This window comes from Panicum virgatum, chromosome 8K, assembly GCF_016808335.1.
Source record: "Panicum virgatum strain AP13 chromosome 8K, P.virgatum_v5, whole genome shotgun sequence".
NCBI lineage: Eukaryota > Viridiplantae > Streptophyta > Magnoliopsida > Poales > Poaceae > Panicum > Panicum virgatum.
Window position 1 is genome coordinate 25,759,185 of NC_053143.1, and position 10,419 is coordinate 25,769,603.

The following is a 10,419-nucleotide window of genomic DNA, read 5'->3' on the forward strand; positions in this document are numbered from 1 at the left end:
ATTTTTCTCTCACACCAAATTAACACCAGCCACCAGTCAGCCAACAACACTGTTATCTCACAGCATATCAACACCAGCCACTAACCACAACCACCTTATCACACTGTACTGTGCTACCAGTCAGCCAACAGCACTGTTCTCTCACAGCATATCAGCACCAGCCACCAACCACAGTCACCTTGTCACACTGTACTGTGCTGCTGTATATTTGCCTCCTGCCTCCGGATTTTACTGACGCCCTCGTTGGGCCGAACCATAAATGCAAAAATCTTTGATCCCCGGGCCGACAGAGTCGTTTACCCAGGCCGCCGATCCATCCACCTGGTTCCCCAATTAGGGCCCACTGAAAAGTGTCCTGTTCCTCGTTTCCACGGCATCCGCACGCCGCCGGCGAGCGGGCGAGCGGCGAGAACCTCGGCTCACAGAAGGAAGGGTACGAGGAGAGGGGGCTGGTAAGAGGATGGGGTCGGCGTTGCTGCCGACGCTGCGGCTGAAGCGGGAGGTGGACGCTGCCATCCGCGACACCCTCGACAAGGTCCTCGTCCTTCGATTCGGCCGCACCGCCGACGCCGCCTGCCTCCACCTAGACTACATCGTGAGTACACCCCCGTCCCCCTCCCACCGAAGCACAACCCTCCATGAGCTATTGTTGAGCAGAGCTGCCCTTACGTCTCACGAACCATCGTGCCCCCTTCCCCTTCTACCAACCTAGCTAGTTCCCCGCGGCGATTTTGGACCGAATCGGTGATTTCTAGATTTGAACTTCGCTGTTCCTTGCTTTTTGCTAGGTTTGGGGCATTATTGGATTTGGATTATTGCAACGAACAGAATAAGTGTGTTAATGGAAGTGAATCTGTTGGAACAAGCTGCTTAAGCTCAAGATTTCTCCAAAAAAAAAAACTACAGTAAAACTAGAAGTTTAAAACTTCAGGGGGAAGATAAAATTCACGGGAAGTGTATGATGTGCTGACAACATCACCACACAAGCACTTTTTTTTTTTGTATTTTCTGTCGCAACTTGCGAGTGTCAGCAGTAATCGTGGTGTAAACAAAAAAAATCAAAACGTTACTGAGGAATACACTATTGGAGGGACTTATATGTCAGTCAGATTCCAAATTTCACCTTTCGGTAACTTTGTGTCAACGAACCCTGCAAATCCATTATTTCTGCCGCATTACCATTGTAGCTGTTAGATTCCCTGTATTCTAATTAGTTGCTAATAAATCTGAAACTAAGAAAGACTACAATGTCGATTGGCCTGTGTCTTAATTACATAACATGAAACACAATATGACAATAGATGCAAAGAAAAGGCCTTCAATCTCATTTCTTCAGTCTAACACCAATGCCTTCAATCTCATTTCTTCAGTACGATAGCGTATTTGTATGTCTGCATATTTTTACAGTAAAGACTTTTTATTCACATCATTTCCCTATGTTAAGTGTGTGGCCTCTGAATATCAGTTCTGATCTTTTCCCATTCACCATGTTTTACCAGCTTGCTAAATCTTCATGGGACATATCCAAGTTTGCTTCAGTAGCATTGGTTGATATGGATTCTGAGGAAATTCAAGTTTACATTGATTATTTTGATATTACATTGGTTCCAGCAACCATATTTTTCTTCAATGCCCATCACATGAAAATGGATTCAGGGTAGGATCTATTTTACTCTAAAAAAATCATTATGCGCTGAAGCCTTTTCATTCAGATTCTAGTTTTTTTTTCAACATATATGCTCATATCTGAATGAAGCTTAACTTGTGTTAGACTCCTGTCAGGTTTTATTTCATATATTATGGACCCATGCTGCGCAAGCATGTATCGTAATAATGATTGGCTATGTATACCTGGTTGTTACACATCTTAGTGCAGAAGCTCAGATAATTTTGTTCCATTCTATCATCTAGAATAAAACTCATAACTGAGTGCGACTATTTTGCTTGATGAATTTGAAATATAAGCTTTTGAAAGCATGATATCAGTTATGGTAGCCATTTAAATCTGGTTTGTCACACAGTGCTTCTTTGTTTTCTCATGCCATCGATTTGTAATATAAATGAACTTTGCAAAACTATGTTCTTTTTTGTGCCACATAGCATTAACATTTGGATGCTGAGGAATAGGGTCACTAGTGATGAAGTAGAATGTGGAAGCAAATAACTAGTTTATGTTACAGTGATGTAAAGGAGTTGAGTATGTTCAAGTTGAAATGACAATTACAATGATGTCTGATGAAGTTAGAATAATGACTATTGAATTACTTTTAATTTTTTGCCCACAGTATTCATATAGCTATTTACAGAGATACGTACTCCTCTGTTTTCAAATATATGACACTTAGAACAAGCTAATAAAGCATCATATATTTCAAATGGAGGAAATATCCTAATTGTAAATGATTTATTGTAAGATTTACAGTGAGTAAAGAACCACCTTTGTTCTTTATTAATCATTGTTTAGTTTAAATTCATGAGGCTAATACTATATTGTTAATTTAATGAGGATTCGAATTGATATGTGCTATCAAGTATAATTATTTTCTCCTCACCATCTTCAACAACAAGAATACAATTTAGTCCCAAGCAAGTTGGGGTATGCTAGAGATGAAACCCATCATGACCCACTAACTTCTCACCGTTCTTGTTTTCTCCTCACTATGTCTCCTTTTACTCTGCCATACCCTAGCTGCAACAGGAATATAACAAGCTTAACATATCTACAGGACACCTGATCACACAAAGTGGATAGGCTCTTTCAGCATTAAGCAAGACTTTATTGATGTAGTTGAGGTGAGTATACCATTAGTTTTTTCTCTACACTATAATTTATCTTAGCTTCTTCAGGTATTGTCTGACCTGAATTTGTTTTCTTTGAGAAAGCTCTTAAAGTATTTGAAGTAAATTTGTTCTTGGAGAATGAAGTAACTTGTGATACCACTCTTTTGACCACTTTGCATCTGCTTTATTATGATACACCTGTAACCATGATATTTGGATATTTCATATCTGTTCTTGGATTCCCCGGTCAATATCCCCTATCACTTGACTATTGGAATATCCTATTTTATGTAGTAAGTTAGGGTGTGTTTGGTTCAAGAGCCGGCTAGGATGGAGCCGTTCCATCATGCGTTTGGTTGAGGAGCAGCTGGAATGGAGCGGCTCCTAACAGGTATATTCCTCCAGATTCTGGGACGAGCTCGGTCCAAAAAAAGAGCCAAACGCGTTCGTCCCGCTAGCATGGCGTTAGCTTTGTCCAGGTGTCTTCACCCATCCCATTCGCGGGATGGAGCTCCGGCGGCGGGCAAAGCTTGTGTGGCGTCGGCAGCTTGCGAGCTCGGAGTGGCGACGGAGTGGATGTCGCGCGGACCAGTGGCTAAGGGCTTCAGCGGTGCAGCGGACAGGAGGGCGGAGGTCCAGGGCGGCGGTGGCGCGGCAGACTGAGAGCGCAGGTGGCCGAGACGGGGAGGAGCACAGGCAGCCTCGGCGGCGCGGCAGACTTGAGAGCGGAGGTCTCGAGCGGCAGCAGTGTGGAAGACCGAGACGGCAGGTGGCTGGGTGGGGGAGGAGCGCATGGGGGCGGACGATGCGGAGGTGGGCAGGCCGCGTGGCAGAGCAGAGCAGGCCGGCGGGCGAGGCACGAGTGAGCGGCGCTAGCGGGTGGTGGCGGATCGAGGCAGGCGGCGAGCAGCAGGAGAGGCGGGGAGGAGGGAGAAGAGAAGGGGAGGAAGACGAATGGTGTTTGACTGACGGGTCCCACTGAACGGAGATTGATGGAGCAGGAGATGTTTGATTCTCGTCCCTCCAACCAAACAAAAAATGAAACTGTTCCATCCCTCCAACCAAACATGAGCTCCAAAATTATCTCATTTATGAAATCTGGGATGGAGCCAATCCATTCTACTACGCTCTCCAACCAAATGCTACCTTAGCTTCCTGTATGGCTGTATCACTTTTCTTCTCTTAAGTCTTATCTTTCAAAGAAATGTAGAGTATCTCATTCTGAAAAATGGAAAAGGAGAGCAGTCCTCTAGTCTGTTGGGAAAAACCTTCCTAGCCTATGGTCAGGCCAGGAAGGTGCCATCCTTATGATGTGAGTGGCATGTGATTTGCCACAATGTGGGAGGGGTTAATTGCACCCCCTCAAATTCACCCTGTTCGCTGTGCTGGTGCTGGAGGCTGCTATTGGAGTGGTGTGAGAGAAAAATACTGCTGGCTAGCTGGTGGCTGGAGGCTGCTGCTGGAGTGGTGTGAGAGGAAAACACTGTTGGCTGGTGCTGGAGCAGAACAGCAGAACAGGGTGATTGTGGCAAACATTAAATATCCCCCTATACCCTCGGTAAAGTGGAGGGGAGGGGCAAAAGGACCCGAAAGCCACCCTCGTATTGACCTGGGTACTACGGTCTGTACCAACCGTGATGGGGGATGAACAGTAAAATGGGTTGGAGGCTGTACCCAGGGGTGATCAAGTCTTTTCGGCCACTCCAGGGTCTGGTAGTTGGCTATAGATACCCCACCAATCCTCTAGGTAAAGATTGACACAACTTGATACCCAGCCCCGTAGTTAACCTTCTGGCTTCACCTGTGTAACCCAAGTCCGAAGGGACCTCACACACCTGTTTGGGCTTTGTAACCACCAGCATCCTCTTTGACTGAAAATTCTTTGCAGCCTATCTTATCTGTACTACTCAATTTCTGGAAACATAACTGCCCTAATGATCATAGCCATGTTGCAAAAACCCACCTGTACGTCAGAAAGGTTTTCAAATACCCACCTCCATCTCAATTCCGTACATTCTAACTACTTCAAGTTTCATATATTTTCAGATCCCCCCTGTGCCTCTTTTTATTTAAAGTTTTTTTAAAAAATTCACTGAAAGGGTCCATACACACACATACAAATAGCAGGGCTTATGTTGTTTATAGTTTGGCCTCTTGTTTCACTCGAGTTGTCCTCTAGGAATTTTTGAGCTTGCCCGATTAGGAGAATCACTAAGACAGCCATGGTACCTAAACTCAAGGAAAATGGGGGTCGATCTCGATGGTGTATGTGCTGAACTTTGAGACAACTCTTTGTCAAGCTTATTAGGGATAAACCAGATCACCCAGGCTATGTAGCAACTGCATTTGGTGGTCAATGAGCACATGGGGGTGTCTGGAAACACATAAACTTTGAGGTGTTAAATTGTAACGAAGTAAGATGCATGCAAGTGATATTTGAAACCCCCTAGCTTGCATGTGGTTTTTTGCAAGTTTCCTTTTAACTTCAGCTTTCTTATTTTAGCTGTTTGGTTATTCACTTATGATGAGAGTGTTTATGAATATAATTATTTTGATCCCTTCAATTTCCGGGTGGCAGGCAATTTTTAGAGGTGCGATGAAAGGTAAATTGATAGTGTCTTGCCCCCTTCCACCTGAGAGGATACACAGATTCCAGCTTCTTTTCAAGGATGTCTGAGGAAACTATAGCTCGTCAACTCTCACATGCTTAATCGTTGTCTTCGTCATGGTATGAAAAGAAAATGTTTTACTTTACTATACACAACCAGCTACGTAGCTCATGTACTGTTTCTTTTAGCTACCTAGCTCATGTATTATTTCTCTTTCTTCTGCATCACGAGTGATACGGCAGATGATCTGCCGAAGGATATGGATCTGTCCATGGCCAGCTGAAGTTTGTGAAGAATAATCATGAGCTAGTACCCGTAAAGATATCTTTCATCTCACTTCCTTACAATTCGAATATGAGATCTTGATTCACCACGTGGAGGTAGCTTTTCCTTTCAGTAACCTGTGAAGCTAGCTGTGTCAAGAACTGAAATGATTAACTAAAAATAGTGCCAGTTGAACAAATCATGTAGTGTTGTTTCTCCCTGTTGTGCAAGAGAGTTGATGTTTTGGACATCAAGTTAGGTTCTGTAAACAAAACTTTGACTGCTAATCTGTAATGTAATGTATTTCAGATAATTAAGACTTTTTGTGTAACATGAAAATGAGTTTTTAGAAAATTTACTCATCCAAATCTAAATCCTAATGTACAAGAATTAATTATCATCGAAGTTTCAATGAGTTGATAGAAATAGCACAAAACATCACTCTTGTGTACAGGAGTATGTAGTTGCTGGTTGTGAAAGAGTACATGACACTATCACCTTTACGATAAATCCTTGCTTTCCCCAATTCAATTATACTATATAGTCTATATTAGATTTTTTCTTTAGGTAGACAGATGGGTATACCTGAAAACATATTTTGTTTCTTGGACCTTTGTATCCTATTTTCTGTGGCATTGAACAATAAATTGAAGTGGAAAATCACACTAGGAAATAGTAACTACACCGTATTGACCTATCCTTATTTCCCGCCATAAATGAATTCAATTAGTCATGCTCCGAAACTAATCTCCACCTCATGCTTGCCAACGTTGAGGAAATGCGACCCTTTGTCGATCACCTTCCTACCGTCCCTTCTCACCCTGCTGAAATGCTCGCACGGGCTCACCTGAAACCTCAGGTGCGCCTTCTCCCCTGCTTTGATGTGCTGGCTCTGGAACCCGACCAGCTGCCTTGCCGGCCGGCCGTCGGTCGCGTTCGGCCACCTGAGGAACATGAGCGCCGTGTGCTTCCCATCCATGGGCCCGTGGTTCTTCACCTTGACCACGGCCGGGAACTTGAGCTGGTCACAAACCTCGTCGCCAATGTGGTCGACGTGGTAGCCCGTGTTGTCTTCGGTCGTCGCTGTCTGGCCGGCGGCGAGCAGGCTGGTGTTGTGCACTGGGTTCTTGCGGCCGGTGACTAGCCTGTGGGAGAACTTGGAGTAGCTGAGGCCGTGGCCGAACTTGTAGATGGTCTTGCCATTGTAGAACCGGTAGGTCCGGCCAGGGTAGCCGGCAGCGGCGCGCATCCTCATGTCCGTCATGGGGATCTTCGTGAACTCCTCCGGATACCACGTCACCGGCAGCTTCCCACTGGGGTTCTTCTCGCCGAAGAGGACTTTGGCAATGGCAAGGCCGCCGGCCTGTCCGGGGTAGCCGGCCCAGAGAATGGCGCCGATCTTGGGGTTCGACTGGGCGAACGTGATGTCCACAGGGCCGCCGGTGAGGAGCACCAGGATCACTGGCCGCTTCGCCGCGTTGGCAACGGCGGTGATGAGGCTCTGCTGGTTCCCCGGCAGCAGCAGGCTGGTCCTGTCCTTCCCTTCGCACTCCTGCTGCTGGCTCAGCCCCATGAAGAGGATGACCTCGTCTGACGAGCTCGCCAGCACGGCCGCCTGGGGCGTCGCGGCGGCGTTGCAGGCCGCCGTGTTGCACCCGGCCAGGAACATGACGTTCTTGACGAAGCCTTGGATCCCCTGGAGCGGCGTCGTGGGAGCGCACGGCGGGCCCCAGTAGTTGCCGAGGAGGGCGAGGACGTCGTTGGCGTTGTGGCCAATAACGGCGGCCGAGGCCACCGCACCGCGCTTTAGCGGGAGCACGCCCGCGCCGTTCTTGAGCAGGACGATGCCGTCTAACGCCGCCTCGAGCGCCAGGTTCTTGTGCTCCGGCGTGCAGATCTGCGCGGCGCCGAGGTTGCCGTACACGCCGGCCTTGGGGTCGCCGTCGAAGTGGCCCAGCCGCATGCGCGTGGTGAAGAGGTTCTTGAGGGCTTTGTCCACGTCCTGCTGCGTCAGCTTCCCCTTCTGGATCGCCGCCGTGGCGTACTGCTGGATGTACGGGCCGCAGTCAATGTCCAACCCTACAAATTGATCACCATTTGTTGCTCAAAACTGTTAAATCCACAGCGAAGATCGATCAAAGAGGCCCTCCTAGTCCAAGAGATGAGACGATTGACGTACCGGCCTTGAGCGTGGCGGCGACGGTGTCCTCCGCCGTGGGGCGGTAGAATTGTGAGTTGCGCATGATGGCGACCGCGTCGCAGTCGGCGGCGACGTACCCGTCGAGACCCCAGCTGTTCCTGAAGGTCTTGGTGAGCAGGTCGGCGTTGGCACAGTTTGGCACGCCGTTGACGGAGGTGTAGGCGCACATGAGGCAGCTGGCCCGGCCCTCGACGACGCAGCTCTGGAACGGCGGGTTGAAGGTGTCGGCCAGGTCCTGAGCCGTCACCGTAGCCTTGAAGCTGTACCGGGACACGCCCTTCCAGTCCTCGAGGTCGTAAGCCGTGGCGTGCTTGCAGCACGCCGAGGTCAGCAGCACAGACGGCGGCGCCGACCGGGAGTTGCTGGCGCTGCCCTGAAGGCCCCGGACGAAGGCGGCGGCGTAGCGGCTTGCCACGGCGGGGTCCTCGCCGGGGGTCTCCTGCCCCCGGCCCCACCGAGGGTCCCGGAAGATGTTCACGTTCGGGGACCACATGGCCAGGCCCTCCGCCTGGCCGATGTTGTACAGAGCCCGGGCCTCCCTGCCGGTGGCCTGCACGGACGGAACGTCATCGATCCACTCATATGCGCTCACGTGACAGCCGAATTATTACTGTATGTTCATAATTATTATATATAATAACAAAGACGTTGTATATGGATGCTTGCAACACACTCTTGGTGATGCACGCTTGTGACTTTTGCAAAGTTCACAAGCATTAGTGGAGATCAAATTAATAAACATGATGCTAGCGTTGCCTTTTGCCCACTATTTGGTCATTCATTTCTACTGAGTAATAAACCTTTTGTGAGCCACCTTTTGTCAAAAGCCTTTAGTGTGAATTTACATCGGAGTTAAGGGAGTTTATCGAGGCAATGAGTGCGCCACTTAAGCTGTTCATCATGTAACCGCACACCTGTACTCACTTTCAACTGCTAACTAGTACTAGTACTAATGACATATTAAAATTATATTGAGACAATTACCACATGTTTCTGGACACAGAGAACTAAAAGGAAAAAATAAACATGGGCCGGCCTATGGTCGATCTTATTAGTAACCAAAATATGACGTTTGGATAACAAATAAAGTTTACAGCGCATAGCTTTAGTCATCATTTTCTATTCTAATAATATAGTTTTAAAACACAATGAAACTATGACAATATGAGGATACTTTTCAGGATAAATAATTTACAACACATCCTTATGTTTCTGTGACTGCATGGGGTTAGTAATGCAAGTATTTAATGTTCGATTTTGAAATTAAGCATTGATCATATATATATAAAGTGCATTGTTAGATTACTAGTTACTCTTCACAGCATTGGTTATGAGACGTCTAATTATTGAACAAGGTTCTCATCAATATCTTTTAAAAGATGTAGTTTAAAATATAAATGTCATATATACGTGTAGAGTTGTTTTTTTTAAAAATATTTTCATATCTTTCGAAAAAAAATATTTTCATAATTTAGTAGAAATTTCATATGAATATAAATAAATATCCTAATACTAAAGCTATATTGAACATTTGGTACATTATATTATAAACTTTTGTTTTCTTACTAGTTTTGTATACCTTATGAGCATTAACAAAAAACCTGAATTTTATAAATCGCGGATCAAACATAATCCCAATGACCATGGTAATAGCACGCGCGCCATATGCATCATCATGAGAGTGCCACCCAGAGGTTGTCGGCCGCAACGTCAGTTCTCAGTCACGTTACCTGGCCGATGCGGAACCAGAGGTTGTCGTTGAAGGCGGCGGCGGTGAGCAGCACCTGCGGGAAGCTGGTGGCGGAGCGCACGGCGCCCTGGTCGAGGTGGATGCCCTTGCCGGAGATGGCCACCCCGTGCAGCGCCTCGTTCCACCACTTGTAACCCGGGACGCCCAACCGCGGCACCCCCGGCGAGATGTCGCCGAGCTGGGACACCTTCTCCGCGGGCGTCATTCGCGACACCAGGTCCGCCGCGCGTTGCGCCGCGGGGAGCTTCGCGTTGCAGAACGGGAGCGCCCGCGACGGCGACGAGGGCCCGCACGAGAAAGGTGGCGCCCCGGCCGCCGCGGGTCCCGCGAGCAGTGCCGGGACGACGGCGACGGCCGCCAGGAGGCGGAGCGCTGCTGCTGCTCCTCCTGCAAGAACCGCCATGCCGCAGTTCTGATGACGATCCATCCGACGAGAGGGAGTACAGTGAGAGGCTTCGGGTGGCGAGAGCGCGTGCTTATATACGGGGTCCGGGTCAACAGCTACAGCTATAACCAGGCCGCATGTTGCTCGGCTCAGTGGAGTTTGCGTGTGATGCACTATAAACCAAGCTATTATTAGTAGCCATCAAGGGGAATCGCAGGTTAAGCATGCAAGCAATACGCTGCTGTTTCCATCCAGAATGATTGGGATTTATTGGAGATCCGTAGCTGTGTAACGAACTAATTCCCCCACAGTGCCGCTCCACTCCTGTAATCCTGTGCCTACCGGCAGCACCGGGGCAGTCTTGGACCTCTCTCTAATAATAAGGCTTAGCGCCGGAGAACCCATTGTTCGATGTCCCCATTGTTGTGTT

The 10,419-nt window shown here is 47.8% G+C and overlaps 2 protein-coding genes across 3 annotated transcripts; one reads left to right on the plus strand and one right to left on the minus strand.

Moving 5' to 3' along the window:
- The first annotated feature begins 253 nt into the window (after positions 1-253).
- On the plus strand, positions 254-5,993 carry LOC120644277 (thioredoxin-like protein 4B). 2 transcript variants are annotated; one of them, XR_005663560.1, is made up of 5 exons: positions 254-595; positions 1,500-1,657; positions 2,727-2,793; positions 5,360-5,509; positions 5,633-5,985. XR_005663560.1 is itself a non-coding variant. In XM_039920872.1 (4 exons), the coding sequence occupies exons 1-4, from the start codon at positions 461-463 to the stop codon at positions 5,456-5,458; spliced, it is 459 nt and encodes a 152-aa protein (XP_039776806.1). In that variant the 5' UTR covers positions 254-460; the 3' UTR covers positions 5,459-5,993. The 2 variants fall into 2 exon arrangements, 1 of the variants encoding a protein (XP_039776806.1); XM_039920872.1 differs by having other exon boundaries at positions 5,360-5,993.
- Positions 5,994-6,048: 55 nt separating this feature from the next.
- On the minus strand, positions 6,049-10,062 carry LOC120644276 (probable beta-D-xylosidase 7). The gene is made up of 3 exons (XM_039920871.1): positions 9,585-10,062; positions 7,834-8,404; positions 6,049-7,733 (listed from the first exon to the last, which is right to left on the minus strand). Exons 1-3 carry the CDS (start codon positions 10,029-10,031, stop codon positions 6,385-6,387), a joined length of 2,367 nt encoding a protein of 788 aa, XP_039776805.1. The 5' UTR covers positions 10,032-10,062; the 3' UTR covers positions 6,049-6,384.
- Between the last annotated feature and the right edge of the window lie 357 nt (positions 10,063-10,419).

What these genes read in the sequence shown, in the direction of transcription:
- LOC120644277 (XM_039920872.1), top strand. Translation starts at nt 461, where the DNA reads ATGGGGTCGGCGTTGCTGCCGACGCTGCGGCTGAAGCGGGAGGTGGAC. An exon ending in CACATGAAAATGGATTCAGG is followed by an intron (nt 1,658 to 2,726) that starts GTAGGATCTATT and finishes ACATATCTACAG; the next exon opens with GACACCTGATCACACAAAGT. An exon ending in ACTTTATTGATGTAGTTGAG is followed by an intron (nt 2,794 to 5,359) that starts GTGAGTATACCA and finishes TCCGGGTGGCAG; the next exon opens with GCAATTTTTAGAGGTGCGAT.
- LOC120644276 (XM_039920871.1), bottom strand. Translation starts at nt 10,031, where the DNA reads ATGGATCGTCATCAGAACTGCGGCATGGCGGTTCTTGCAGGAGGAGCA. An exon ending in TCTGGTTCCGCATCGGCCAG is followed by an intron (nt 8,405 to 9,584) that starts GTAACGTGACTG and finishes CCGTCCGTGCAG; the next exon opens with GCCACCGGCAGGGAGGCCCG. An exon ending in CGCCGCCACGCTCAAGGCCG is followed by an intron (nt 7,734 to 7,833) that starts GTACGTCAATCG and finishes ATCAATTTGTAG; the next exon opens with GGTTGGACATTGACTGCGGC.